The 15,900-nt window shown below is 37.6% G+C and overlaps 1 protein-coding gene across 1 annotated transcript in view; it reads right to left on the bottom strand.

Moving 5' to 3' along the window:
- CSMD1 (CUB and Sushi multiple domains 1) overlaps positions 1 to 15,900 on the bottom strand; it is a 1,770,408-nt gene that overhangs the window by 32,603 nt on the left and 1,721,905 nt on the right. Inside the window, exons 58-59 of the mRNA XM_075557189.1 lie at positions 3,566 to 3,742; positions 2,578 to 2,757 (exon numbers count right to left, since the gene is read on the bottom strand). Coding sequence (XP_075413304.1) covers positions 2,578 to 2,757; positions 3,566 to 3,742 — 357 coding nt within the window. The remainder of the gene's footprint in view (positions 1 to 2,577; positions 2,758 to 3,565; positions 3,743 to 15,900) is intronic.

Raw genomic sequence — 15,900 nt, forward strand, 5'->3', positions numbered from 1 at the left:
AAAGTGTAGGCAGAGAAGAAATGTATAGCTCTGATTATCTGAGGAAGGGGGTGTGGAATGGGAGGAAATCAGGAAGGAGAATCCACAAGCAGTTACGGGAGATTCTCTGATTCTCCCCTTGACATGCATCAGCTGCTCTACCATCAGTTTAGAGAAAAGTCCCTAGACCTAGCCACCGCCCAAACCAATAATGCCTACACATCTCAAAGTGATGAGAAAGGTAGGAACCCCTGGGTTCTTTACATCCTCCAGGTGAAGGGGACAGTGACTGAATCACATCTGAGGGACCCTGTGACTGGTTGTGCCCCTCCTTTCATAAGCACAAGGCAGTGGTGACAGCCTGACCAAGGTACAGGCCAGGCAGGAATGAAGCACACAAGGGGAAACAGTTAAACAAACAAAGAGGGACTGAAATATCACAGGTTTTCCATGTCTGCCTCCTTGGTTCCCACGAAGTCATGTACTTCTGATGTCAGAGGTTGGGACCATGCGACCCCAGCAGAGGCCTTGACCTCCTGGACGGCCTGGGACAACAATCAGCCCAGGGAGTGATTTTGTTTGTTTTCCTTCCTCCTTTCTTTTGTCTTGGCAAAGTGCCAGTTGCAAGAAGGGAGAATCAGTCATTAATACCCATATTTCCTGCTGTCCATAGAAGTCTGTCTGGGGGTCAAACGGGGACCTGGGAAAAGGACCCTATTATAGGGCATAAAAACACTAGCAAACATAATGAAAAGCATACATGCAGACCAAGACAAACTGGATGGCTGGGGCCATCAAAAATTAAGACTTCATCAAATGAATAAAAAGAGAAACCTTGTACTGGAAAAAATTGGAGCAGATATATCAGACAAGAGACTAATCTCTAAAATCTATAGAAAACTGTAATATATCTTCAAGAAAAAGACAAATAATTGATTTTAAAAATAGGCATTGGACATGATCACAAAGGTTGTCAAAGAAGGCACGAAGGTGACCAACAAACATGTGAGGAAATACTCAAGATCACTAGTCACACGAGAGGCGCAACTTAAAAGAACAAGGAAACATCTTCGACTGGCATCGATGGCAAAGTTCAAAAACAGAAAATAAAAAATGTTAGAATCCTCATAGACTGCTGATGCATCTGCAAAAGTCTCCAAAGACTGTGGAAACTGGTATAGAACTTCCTCAAACAGCTGGAAATAAGAAGAAAGGCCATGTGATTCAGCAACCCCTCTTCCGGCGAGCTGTCTTAAAGACGTAAAAGCCAAGCACGGAAAGAGGTAAGCACGCCCGGGTCTATTGCAGCCAGTATTGGTCACAAGAGCAAGAAAGTGGAAGCAACCTAAATGCCCATCAGTGGGAAAATGGATAAACTTCGGTACATACACATAATAAAATACTATGCATCAATAAAGAAGAGTGATTAAACAATGAGTGAGGTATCTAATAGTATGAATGGACTAGGAGAACATGATGCTGAGCGATATCAGTCGATCACAAAAGGACAGCTATTGTAGGAGACCTCTGTTACAATGGCTAAACCAAGACAAAGGTTTTCACACTAAAAGAAATAGACTCTGATGATTACAGGATTGGGAGGGTTGGGAAGTGATGGCGGAGGCACAGGCTTGGGAGAGAAAGATGTTAACATTGGTGAAATGGAAGATAATGTTCTACAAGAAAGAGAAGATAAATCAAAGACAGCAGGGCAAGCTCTTGGAGGTTTATTAGGAGTTTAAGTTGCTGAGTACAGAATCGATTCTCTAAAATACAAACCTCCACCCAGTTCACAATAAAAGTTTACAGAAGAAGGGGAAAAGTCCTAAAGAACACTGTTGTACGCTGACACACGTGGGTTTGCCATTGGTTGGAGTCAACTCTAAGGCAATGGAGGACTGGCAGGTATGATAAGGCGGAGCACCCCTGCCCTCCTCCGAAGTCTTTCCCATCGTCCCACATCTGTGCAAACCAATCGTGAAGACTGTGGCACAAGAGATGTTCGGATTATAAACATGCTCAGTCCTTAAACGATGAATTACTCCCCAGCCTCACCCTCTCATCACTCTAAAAATGAACCCACTTGTTTGGCTTTGCTCCAGCGATGGGCCCTCCACTCCCTGGTGTGCCCAAGTGTGGGAAGCAGGGTTATTATTTGCACTTGAGCTACTACGAACCATGATGGCACTAACATATAATACGCCCTTTGACCTTGTCTCTCTACATTCACTCGCACGCCCTGTAATCATGTTCCTCATCACTAGGGGTAAAACATTGACAAAGACACAGCAAAGCATTGTGATGGGAAGCATTGCTCTGTAAGTAGTATGCCTGACTTTGAACACCGACCCCAGCATTTTCATTCTATAGGCGCCTGAGCCATCCATTAAATCTCCCCATGTGCAATTTTCCAACCTGTATATCTGAGATAAAGTAGTAGGCACATTAACATTTAATATTTTCAAGTATATTTTTGAGAGCAGATACCACAGAAAATGGTTGTCTAAGATGCTTGGAAATGTGGACATCATTTGAAGTAGACATAATTCAATCAGGCTGCTATGCCTATCAGTAAGGTTCTACGGTAATAGCACACACCTTTGCAGACAGGCTTGCTCTGATTCCAGGTACCGTCTTTAGTACAATGCATAGTGGAGGCAGCGGCAGGTTCCATAAAATAGCCAGGGTTACAGTGATAGCCAACTGTCTTATTGAAGGTGAAATCACTCCCAAACTGAATGCCATTTGCCACTGTACCTGGGTCACCACAACTTATAACTGATAAGAAAACAACAAGAAGAATCAGAAAATACAAAGTTATTAGAAAGTGCATTAGTCGTGGCTTCTAGTCAAGTCACTCTCGTTGAGGTGTTATTTAAAGTGACTACGCAATGAATTGCTACAGTACGAACCTTGTCTGGAATTTTTGCTGGCCCACTGTCAGGAAGCGACATGTTTGCAATCACTTATTTCTATTCCTTTGGTGCCAGTGATACCAGCTGGCACCCACTGTTTTGGTGTTCTTAACCAGCTGTGGGAGGAGCCCTGGTGGGGAGATGGGCCACCTGTTGGGCGGTTAGCCACAAAGTCCGCAGTGCTAACTCACAAGCCCTCTGCAGGAGGATTTCTGTTCCGGTACACCCTGGACTTCTACTCTGACCTTGAGGGCCACTAGGAGTCAGCCTTGACTCCATTGCAGTGAGTCTGATCTGACTGGGAAAGTGTGGTTGGATAAACTTGGTAGAATGTGTGATCTTATCATATTGAGGCAGCCCAGAAGCATTTGCTGTAACCGAAAACCAAACATTGGTCCTACTTATGTAACTAAGTGGTTGCCATAGAGAGTGAAAATCTTGGCCTTATAAAAGCTCAATATGACAGTGTCCAACCCAAATTAACTTCAAATGTAAAAAGAAGGTGGGAAAAAATTAAAGTACATAATTTATAAATATGATCACGATATCAGATATGTTTTCTCCCCTTTTCTTCTCTGTGGCCTGAAATATTATTAAGATATTTTAAAAAATTTTGTCTTTCTCTCGATAGGTTTCCTGATAGTACCAAGTCCACTCGGAGAGGTACTAACTTGTACAGTCAGGCGCTGTGCCGGTCCAGGTTCCGTTGGCTGTGCAGTGTCGCGTCATCAGCCCCGAGGTCTTATAGCCCTCCCAGCAAGCGTAGATGACGGAGCTGGAGAAGAGCAACCCATCACTACTGAGGATCATGCCATTGGTGGGCGTGCCGGGATTGCCACAGGACACAGCTGTTAGGACAACAAAAGCAGTCGCACGTCAGGATCAGGCAAATGACAAATGCAAAAGAGCAAGACTTATTATTTGTGTAGACTGCATGTTTATCAAAACAACAAAAGACACAGTTTATAAAATATGCCACATAGTTTTTCTAAATGTCTCATACCATTGCTATTGATTAGTTACAAATATAAAATACAATTTTATAGTATCCTTTCTAAACTGAATTGCTTTAAAATAAATTAAATGATTAGGTAAAATATTTAGAATTTGATAAATATGTTACTTTGGGAATTAACTTGTTTTTAATGCTCAGAGACAGAATAATGGGGATTTCTTTAGGATGCATGTAACAATAGCAATGACAAAAATAATTTTGTTCTATGTAGTAGCTGTGTTTTTTTAATGTATTTTAATCTAGGTATATCAGACCATGTTTTGAAGCTCTAGGTAGGTTCTGTTTGGAAATAGAGATACTTTAGCAACAGGAAAGACTACACCTTTAAAGCCAATGGGAGCGGTGTTAATCTGCCTCCCAGAATTGTGCTTTGTATTTCTCTGCAGACAACAGTGTCACCAGGCACTTTGCCTCACTTACTAATATCAGGGTATATTCAGGGTGCTTTTTGATCACAAAATAATAAAAGAAAGTACAATTGCTTCGTGATACATAGCAACTTAGTGATTTCAATATATGATGCCTCTTTTTTTTCTTCAGTCTTTTCAACTTAAGACAATTTATCCTAAATTTCTTATTTATTTTCTTTAGAACTTCTACAGTGATGTAAAATAAGCAGAAATGTTTATGTGTATATGTGTATATGTGTGTGTGTGTGTATATGTGTGTGTGTGACACACACATCTGTAGTATCACCCTTGGTTGGATTTTAATAACAATAATGTATCATGATTTCATTTCTGAGACTAAGCAATCTTGGAAAATATTCTTATTTAGTTGTTTCACTTTAAAATCCAGTCTTTTTAACAAGATTTTTTCTTAAAATTCAGAAAGAAAAGAGACTGTAAACTTTGCACTTCATGTAAATGTCATTATAAAACAAGTTAGCACATTTCTTTGTTTGTTTGTTTCAAATCATTTTATTGAGGGCTGGTACAATTCTTATTACAATCCATACATACAAACATTGTGTCAGGCACATATGTTCATTTGTTGTCATCATCATTCTCAAAACATTTGCCTTCTACTTGAGCCCTTAATATTGGCTCCTCCTTTTCCCCTTCCCTCCTCCATTTCTTTTTAGATTAAACTGGAAACGTGCTTACGCTCATGCAGAACTAGATTATGTTTGGCAAAGATAGAGCATGCACGCTGATCTTTGTCTATTTGTGCCCATGACAGGCATAGTTTAGCAATTAGAACCCTCTTTCCTAATTAATCTGAGTTTGCATTTATAAGCCTTTATAGCATACAACTTGCAGCAATTTCTTAGTTGGCATTTAAGGTATGATGATATATTTACTAATCCAGAGATGGATTAAGTTCAAGGTTTTCTAAAGCATGGACATTCTATGACAACTATAGTATAAATTGACATTTTCTATTGCAGATGGTTGAAGTTTGGGAATATTCAAGACAATTTATTAATTATCTAGTATGGGAAATGAATATAGGAATGAAAGGCTTGACATTGAATAGAATTATATTTGACTTATTCTTAATTTAATAAACTAGAAAAGGATACCCCTGTTACCACATTTTATTCAAATATTATTTGCTATAAGATCTATGCAATGACGCTAAAACTAATTAACTAGTGACAGTATTTCAAATTAGTTTACAAAGAATACTTTTAGAAATTAATCTCCATCATAACAAAGTTATCCTAACAGTCAGAGAGTTCTCTTACAGATTATATACTGTGAAACAAAATTCATAGTGGATGCTTTCTGCTTTGTTTTGGCTCAGGAATATTTCACTTATGGTTATAACTATGAAGATTAAGATAATAAGGTAATGTTAAATTATCTGTTTTTATATCAATTGTATAATGTCAGAAGATAAACTGAATGAAAGCAAGGAGAAATTAAATGTAGAGTTCATGGAAGGAAAGTCATGGCCATTGATGGAAAACAGAGCAGGATGCTGCTGGGCCCTATGCCATCCTCTATCACCCCGCGGATATTCACTGGTTGAATCTCTGCCACAGGTCTCCTAATCTGCTGGTCTACTCACTCCCCTCAAACCCGCTCAGCATCATAGCAATCACAAAGCCTGAATTAAAGGATGGGTGGTGGTGGGGGGGGGGGGCTGTGCATGAACGGTACTGGCTGGGAATCAAACTTGAGTCTCTCCAGGGCAAGATGAGAATTCTACCCCCGAACCCCTGGAATGCTTCATAAGATTAAACCTACTCAGCCAGTCACTTTCGGAAGCATTTTAGGAAGCATTCGTCTATGAGGAATTGCACTTACAACCTCCTGCTTGTCTTTTGTTTGCTAGTTTTTAACTTGTTTTGCATTGTATTGGTTAGAATATGTACTATATATAGGACTGCAGCATGCAATTTGCTGATGTTATTGTTCTTAAATGTTCCCTCTATGATGTATCTAAAATAATGTTCTTTTAATAGAAGAGGGTTGACAATCCTCCTCAACCTAACCAAGGACTTCAATTGCTTGAAAGCAAGAATGCAAACTCCGAACACTTGGTTAAAATCAATAGGCAGATTTGGGAATCAATAGTTACCACTAAATATATGAAGAAAAAGGTAAAAAATCATATAGATAACTCACTAATTTTCCTATTAGAAATACTGTCCACATTCCCCAGGATAATCCAAATGGTCTAGCATCTCCCCAAAGTGAAGTCATTATATACGCCAAAATATCAATCATTCCTAACTTTTCTTTATCATTGGCATGTATTTTTATGAATTGCATATTTCTTTATATATCTATTAAAATATACCTATATGTTTTCTTGTATTTTTGACCTCCAAAGAAAAGCAAAGGTCAGATTTATGAAGATAATGAAAACAAAACACAATTAATACTAGTGAACAGTGGGGAAAAAAAGTACTCAACTCATCTCAGAACCCACTTATGACAAAGCATCAGAGTGGAGCAGCCTCAGCCAGGGACTACCTACCTGTACATGGAAAATATTTAGAATAACAAATAGCTAAAAGTTTCAAGATTGTTGATGTCAATTTTATTTTTACTACCGTTTGCTTTATCTATACTTGAATAAAAAGTTGATGTCCTAACAGAAAAAGGGAATTAAGAGTTATTTAATGTGAAAGATACTAGACGATTAAACATAATTTAAAGTGATGGCTTTGTAAATACCAATAGTTTGATACTTCAGATATTTTAAATATTTTAATTTTGTAATTTATTTAGTCTCCATTCTCCAGATTATTTGGATTTCTCACCAGGATTAATGGTTTTCTATAAACTCAGATGACGTGGGAAATATTGAAATACACATATGAAGTCATGGCAAAACTTTTCTGAAATGCAGACTACACTGGTAATACTTTTATGACAGAGATTACAACATCTGCACCCCCGAGATTTGTACCTGTGAGAGGAAGTGCGAAAAAAAATCATTTATATAACAACACTTCCCATAAAATTATGCTTCAAATTTTTGTTTTGGTCTTTGTTTACCCATTTGGTCCTCGTCACCGTCGTATTGTGTATTACATACTGTAGGGTGACTTCCTCAAATTTCAATCCCCTCTACGTTTTCACAATGACAATTTGGAGAGTCAGTTTGGTGAGATATACAAAATTTGAGAAATATTTTCAGTATTACAATATTTTAATAATGTACCTCCTTTTCACTGTTCAGTCATTAAGAGCCATATTTCCTGAGGATTTTACAAGAAACTTTTTAGTTTCTTTCTTTAGAGAGATTTAATGTTATTTTAAAAATATTTCCCACAGTCTAAGCACATTGTGTAGTGAAATCCAATTAAACTCTCATATTGAAATAAATGAATTCATTTATGCTTTGTTGAAATAGAAGGCATGACTTTATATTATTATATCCAAAAAAGAATAAGATTTCATGGACAATATTACTCCTGCTCAACTCTAAATTTTCCAGATTTTTACTTTGCAAAACCAATGTGCTTGAGATAAACTCAATATAGAATGAGGGTCTTTTTCATAGATTAAATATTTCAGTTCTCTTGGAGTGTGATAAAGCATGCACTTCTCTCACAACAAGTTCAGGTTTTTTTTTTTGTTTGTTTTTTTTCACTTTAAATATTATTTTAATTTGTCTGTTGGTTAAGCTTTCATGGAAAGTTCAGGTTTTAAGGTAATGAATTAAGCTCAATATTTCATTTAGTATCCTTATATTTTTCCTTTCAACAAACATGAGATTAGTCCGTTTTGAGTTTGAAGAGTGGATCTGACCCTCTGAGTCTCAGTAGGCGGAGACAGCCTCATGCTCCTCCCTCAGAGTAACTGGTGGCTTACCCGATTTTGCTGTGAGCAGCTCAATGCCACTCCCGCAGATCCACAGCTATATATTACTGCCTCTATAAAGTCCAAATAATTCTTCAATAACAATGTATCCATCCCCATTCTTTATCATTATTGAGGAAATATGAAGGTAAGTTAAAAATATTTTGACAAAATTATAGAGGCATTAATCAAACCAAACTCCAAAAATCAAACTCACTGACATCAAGTCAATTCCAAGGCATAAGCAAAAATATTTAAATGTGAATCTAGTGCTTCTCAACCTACCTGGATTCCAGGTGGAGGAGTCTAGATCTGGATCTAGATTTACATATTTCCGAAGGTGGTATGTCCACCTTTCTAACAATTCCCAAAGAAATCTGTACTGTTTGAATTCTACTATGTCAAATGCAGTTTGATATCAAGATATTGATATTGTTTTCTTTTTAACTGTTCTTTGAATTTTGGAAACAAAAGCAAGTCTTGGGAAGCAGGATCAGAACCATATGACAATTAGGGTTTTCCAGCGAAATTCTTGAAAGACAGACTTGCTACCCTCAAAGAATGAGACTGGTGTAGAATTTGGTAGAAAAACAAAACAAAATAAAAAACCTTTGTGAAATCTTCCTTACCTTGTTCTCAACAATGCAGTTTACCAGCTTACTAAAACGTTTTTTCCAGAAGTCCCTTGATTGTCCCGTGCTCTCTAAGAGAATCAAGCAAGGGTATCCATTTGGACCCTAGTAAACAGCTTTTTAATCTTCTGAGAAGATCTTTTTGCCTTGAATTTAACTGGGTCTACAGATTTTCTCCCCTTGTCTATCTGCTTTCCATACTGTCTGAGAAACTCATGGATGCTTCCACTTTTTCCTGAAGGGTCAGTGTTAGTCAGCATTCACTTGAAGGCAGGGAGTAAGAGTACAGTAGGCACTGGGAGTAAAAAATTGAGTGCATCATCTACGCCAAAGCCCTGTATAAGCAGCTACATTCACACCCTGGTTGACAGTTGGACAGACCATTGAATGCTCATATGTAAGTTCAGGTTGGAACTGAAGAAAATACAAGAAGTTCAGGAAAGTGAAATAACACCTTGACTCCATGCAACCTGAAGCTTGAAAACATCCCAAGGATTGATGTGATGCTTTGAACACTAATGACAGACCAAGAGCCAATGAGCTGTGGGAGGGCATCAGGACCTCGTGCATGGAGAGAGCAAAAGGCCATCCAAAAACAGAAGAGAAAGAAAAGACCAAAGTGAATGCCTGATGACCTTCTGAAACTTGCTCTTATTGAAAGCAGTAGTGAAGGCAAATTGAAGAAATGAAGAAGTCAAGGGCTAAACAAACAAACCAACAAGCAAAATTCCAAAGAGCAATTAGAGAAGAAAAATATAATATTATGCAAAACTCCTAGAGTTTAAAAAAGGAAGAATTGTCATCTTTAAACAAACAAAAAAAAACCCAAACAAAAAGTTAAGAAACAATTCATGTCTCAAGTTGAAGTACTGAAAGAATCCATGGGTACAATATTGAACAATGCAGTAATCATCAAAAGAAGATGGAAAAAATCTAGAGATTCACTGTATGAAAAAGAAGGAGGCATTGTCCCACCATTTCAGAAGTAGCATTTGATCAAGAACCAATGGTTTATTGGCAAATAAGTCTAAACTAGACTGAAGGCATTTGACAAAAATCCTTCAGGAAGTAATGGAATACCAATTGAAATGTTTTAAGAAGCTGATGAGGCATTGGAAGCACTGATTCACCTATGAGAGGGTAAACAATAAAACCCCAGAATGGTGCTGGGCAAAGCAGAGCTTTCATGGTACCTATTTCCCCCTAGGCGAGCATTGAACAGCTTGCTCTGAGTTACTACACCCAGGTTCTCTCTGATAACAGTGAATTTTTTGTAAAAGCAGTTTTGTTCAAACCTGGTTTTTTGTGATGGCTGAGGTAAGTGAACAGCATGGGGCTGTGAAATTTAGTTTTCTGATGTGAGAAAATGCGGCAGAAACTACTGTAATATTAAACACAGCTTATAAGGGCAATGCTATGGGGAAAACTCTGTACAAGTAGGGTGGTAGTTACATAATCTGGTGTCAATTTAGAATTTGAGAGGATTAAGAGTGAAGGGGTGGAGTCTTGTCTTTCAATCGGATCATAGCCAATCAGTCCTCTATGTAGGCATGACCATCCCCTAAGGATTCTGGGAATTGTGGTATTTTTTTCCTTCTTGGAGGTGGGAGACCCTTCTCTCTCTCTTGGTTCACTACTTCGAAGACACTCTACTGACAAGACACATGGAACTATGCTAGTGCCCTTAGCTGGAGAAGCCATGTGGAGACCCCTGCCAGCGATGAGATGCTTACACCACCGCTGGATCCAAAGACGTTCTACCCACTAGCCTGTGATCGTGCTGCATTTGGCTTCATTGCATGTGTTCCATGAGTCTGCAGAGGACTTTATAGATTGGTACAAAACATTCATGGGCTAATTTCAGACTTATGGACTCAGACTGGACTGGGTTGGGATACTTCATTAATGTACAATTATCCTTTATATAAAACTCTCTCTTATGCACACATGTCTCCCTGGATTGGTTTTCTAGTCTACCAAGACTAACACAAGTGGTATTTCTTATTTCAAAAAGGTGAAAGTTTGATTGATGGCAAACCTTGTTCTGGACATCCATCAACTTCCCAACCTGATGAAAATTTTGATGCATAGTGCATTTGGAGCTTGTTCTACCAGGTCAGACTGTTAATCAAGCTTTATATTTAGAGCTTCTGAAAAGACAGCGTAACAGTGTGCTACCAAAAAGGTCTGATTTGTGACAGGGGACTGGTTTTCCACCACAATAATGCACCTGCTCAAGCAGCCATTTCAGTGCACCGGTTTTTGGCAAAAAAGAGCATGCCTTTCTTGTTCCCCACACCTTACACACCTACCCTTGCTTCTTTTTTCCCCCACCAATGAAGAAAGACATGGTTGTACAGTGATTTGAGAACATAGAAGAGGTGAGGGGGAAAAAAAACAAACATCCAAATGGAGGAGTTTGAAAACTGTTTCCAAGCATGGAATCACAGATTTGACAAATGTATTAAGGGTAAAGGAGAGTACTTTGAAGGTGATAAGGTTGTTTTGTATAGCTTTTAAAAAAATCTGTTTGCTGTTGTTGTTATTTGGCAGGGGATATCCCCTTGTATGTCAAGATTTGAAAAGAAGCTACCTGGCCAACTGACTGGAAAAGATTTATATTTGTACACATTCCAAGCATCATGAACCAAGAGAATGCGAAAATTTAGAACTATATCATTAATATCTCATCTGCATAAAATTACTGAAGATCATCCAACAACTGTTACAGTGGTACACAGAAAACAGCTCAATATTTAGGCTGGGTTCAGAAGAAGATGAATAAGAGATACCATTTCCTGCTTCAGATGGACATTAGCTAAAAGCAGAGAATATCAAAAATGTTTACTATGTTTCATTGAGTAGTAAAAGGTATTGGACTGTGTGGATCATAACAAAATATAGATATTCCTGTAAAGAATGGGAATTCCAAGCCATTTAATTGTGTTCATGTAGAATCCGTACATGTATCAAGAGGTTGCTGAACAGAACAAGTGTATACTGTGTGATTTAATATAAAGAAAGGTGTACATTTAGAGTTGTATTCATTCACCATATTTATTCAATCTGTATTATGAGCGAATATTCAGAGATGCTGGATTATATGAAGAAGAATGTGGCATCAGGACTGGGTGGTAATGAACCAAGGGAAAAACAAAGAAAAACAAAACTTCACAATGAACCAATAGGTCACAACATGGTGAATGGAGAAAGATTGAAGTCATCACGGATTTCATCTTGCTTGGATCCACAGCCAGGGTTTATGAAAGTAGCAGTCAAGAGATTCACCTTGGCTTTTTCAACATCCACACATAATTTAGTGCTCCAGTGATTTCCATTTGATTATAGTTGGGGGATTTGAATACCCTTATGATTAATAAGAAGAGTATTTCTGAGACAATTATAGGAGACATAGCCTGGTTACATGCAAAATCTGATTTAATCTTCCTTTTGACCCAATTAAAAGTTTCGTCAATTTTATAAAAATTGGATAGGAAATACAAGTGAAGTAACCTATGATGAATCCCCAGGGACATGGATTCCTTGACTGACAAGCAGAATGCCTGGGAAGTGCATTATGGCTGATGTAGTTAGGTTAAAATCTAGCACCTTATTCTTTGATCTCCCTTTAGACCTATTTTAAAGTTGTGCTAGTATTTACTAGTTTCTGTGATTTTCCTACATTTTGCTTTGTTATTGTTGTTAGCTTTTTTGACTCTTTGTCTTTTGTTTCTGTATTTAATTTTTTTTTCCTGGTATATGCAATCCAGAATGGCTAAGTCTATAGAAACAGCAACTGGATTAATGGTTACTTGGAGGTATGGCAGGGGAGGTTTGGGGAAATGGGGAGCTAAGAATAAGGAGTATAAGAAATAACAAAATATTTTAAAATTCACTGTGGTAATGACTGTCCAACTCCTCTTGATATGGTTGAACTATTTAATTTTATTATATTTATATTGTGTCCCAATAAAACAGTTTATAAAAATTTGGAGATTAATATGCATCTGGTCCAGGCCATGGCATTTTCAATTGGCTCATATCCATGTGACTGTTGAACACTGACTAGGACAGAACCAAGAATAATCAATAATCAATGCATCCTAATTATGGAGCTGGTGAAGAACATTGAAAGCACCATGGACTCTCAAAGGAACAAATAAATATGTCTCGGAAAAAGTGAACCAAAATGATCCTTAGAAGCAAGGATGGTGAAGACTGCCTCCCATATTCTGGATGTTTTCAGGAGAACCTAGTCATGGAAGAGTGACATGCTTGGTAAAGTAGAGGGACAGAAAAGAGAGGAAAACCCTCAAGGAGATGGACTGACTGAATATAGACACTGTGGCTATAACAATGGGCTCAGAAATAAGAGAAATGTTGAGTATGGCACAAGACCAGGCAGTGCTTACTTCTATTGAACATAGTGTGGCTATGGGTATCAACCAACCTAACAACAACAAAAGCGGATTTCTTTAGAGCCAATGATTTTAGTGGACACTTTATTTTTTAATGCACCTTTATGAGATTAAGATGAATGTATCATTGAGAGAACTTCTACACAGCCATCACCGATCACAGATGTATTTAAACACTTTTAAAAATTAATCCATTTATCAATGAACTAAATAGTAGCGATACTTTTTGACTAGCCCCCATACTTTAAATATGCAATATTATGCTCTAGTTGTATGACACAAAAGGAAAAGAAGAATTAGAAATGGGGAGCTTATAACAATGAACACAAGAAAGAACAAAATGTTTTAAAAGTGTTTGCAGTTTTGACTGTATAACCCTTTCAACATGTTCAACTATTGAACTGTGTAATATGTAAATTATGTCAATAAAACTGTTAAACCAGAAAAAGAGTACCAGAATCAATTTCTTGTAGTAATGGCTACATAGAATCAGGTCTAGAGTCGAAGTCTTTTAAGCCTTAAACCATAATACAAATGAATCAAATTGTGTCTTCCAAAATATGTATCACTACGGGTAGGTCATGAACCTGTAACTGTTTTTTTAAAACAGCCTTATTGACATGTTTCACATATTATGCAATTCAATAGTTCGATCATTTTAATATGACTTCTATAATCATCTCCAGAATCAACTTTTGATTATTTACTTCCTTCTTGTATTCAATATCATGAGCTCGTCAACTCCCCCAACTTCCCTCAATCTATCCCTTAAGGAGCCATCACTACACCCCTATCTTCATAGCTCTAATGATGCTGGATTTCATATACAGAAAAACAGAAAATAAAGTACGTCCAAACAAACAAGAACAACACAGCATTCTGCATGAGAGCAGATGGCTTTTCACGTGCCTGGTCTGTGGTCAGAGGGGATTTACTTGAGGCTTATGTCCCTGAGTAGGCCCTTAATGTCAGTGGTTCTCAACCTTCCTACTGCCACGACCCTTTCATACAGTTCCGCATGCTGTGGTGACCCCCAACCATAAAATTATTTTTTGTTGCTACTTCAGAACTCTAATTTTGCTACTCTTCTGAATCGGGTGACCCCTGTGAAAGGATCGTTGGACCCCCAAAGGGGTCCTGACCCACAGGTTGAGAACCACCGCTGTAAATGGATTTTGGGCTTCCACTCTCACAGCCTCTTGAAAATCAAGAGTTCACAATTTAAACTCTTTTGCCATTTCCTTCTTTGGGTTTGGATTTTATCATTCACAATCCATGCATCACACAGGCTTGTGTGCTTCTTCTGGTTGGGCCCAGTTGATGCCTCACCCAGATAGTTGCTCTTTTGAAGATAATACTTTAAGACCCCAGGCACTATTCTTTCCAATAGCTAAGTACCATCTAGTTTCCTTGCCACATTTCATTATTGCACACCTATCTTCCGTGATCTCTTCATGGGGTGAGCATGGTGATGTAACAGAGCTAATTGTTCACAGATTGGGGCTAGAATAAAATGTGAGCCCAAACCCCACTCACATATCTGTTATTTATATTTGTCTCTGGTTCATATTAAAGACCTCATTATCATTCTAAGTTAGATAACATTATCCATCCTCCTCCTGAGGCCTAAGGTAAGTCTATTGACAGTGTCATCAATTTAGTCAATGATGTAGACTTTAAGACAATATTGAGGAAAGGACAGTATGCAATTGTAGACTGGCTACAAATCTCCATACATGAATTGTTGATGTGTACAGATTAGACTCTTTAGGGACTAGACACTATTTACAGAAGCAGTGGATAGAGCAAAACTTCCAATAACATTCATTCACAACACCAGAACGACAGCTACCAGATCATCTGCAGTTAACTTTTAGGTAAATTGTTTACCATGCACTTATATTCTATTATGTGATCTGATGTAAGTTTGCTGCGTGTTGTAAGTCTAAATCTCTGTGACGTTAACAAGGCAGCTGTAGAGGCAGCTATCTTAGTGAGATGGAGGCCAATACATGGCAGTATTACGTTGTAAGTCAACTTCTTTTGAGATATAAATAGATTTATAAAGTGAATAGAAATAAAAGGAACCTAATTGCTACCACGGAAGAGGAGGCAGGAGTAGAGCACGTTCTTCTGATGCACAGTCTCTACTCTGGAACTTTCTTGAGCTAAGAGAAGATCAGCAACAAGGACATTACCCTGAAATCCAAAGTGAGGGGCAGTTTTCCCCTCCAGGTGGTTCCCTGAAATAAAATTTCTAGCCTCCTGATCCATGAAGTAACAAATTTTTGTTTGTTAAAATTATTAAATTTTATTATTTCTCTTATGGCAGTATAAGATAATATTCTTCCAAAAGTTCTATATTACAAATATTACAAATGTGATTATAGTCAGCATTTTTAACTGAAACATGGGAGTAAAAATTTTACCATGGAAGTTATTTTAGCTTATTTCTGTAAATTGACATCTTGGTATAATTACAGAGTAATATATAAGCTTATAAAATTTAAATTAAAAACTATTTTCTATTTTTGAACTATAGCAATCATTTACTATTTTGCCTTATTTTCTCTACAATTAAACAATTCAGGAAATAGATATATGTGTGTGTATCTATGCACATATGTGCATATATATATATATATATATATATATATACTATAAGTTGATGCCCCTTAT

Source organism: Tenrec ecaudatus, chromosome 8 (assembly GCF_050624435.1).
Source record: "Tenrec ecaudatus isolate mTenEca1 chromosome 8, mTenEca1.hap1, whole genome shotgun sequence".
Lineage (NCBI taxonomy): Eukaryota > Metazoa > Chordata > Mammalia > Afrosoricida > Tenrecidae > Tenrec > Tenrec ecaudatus.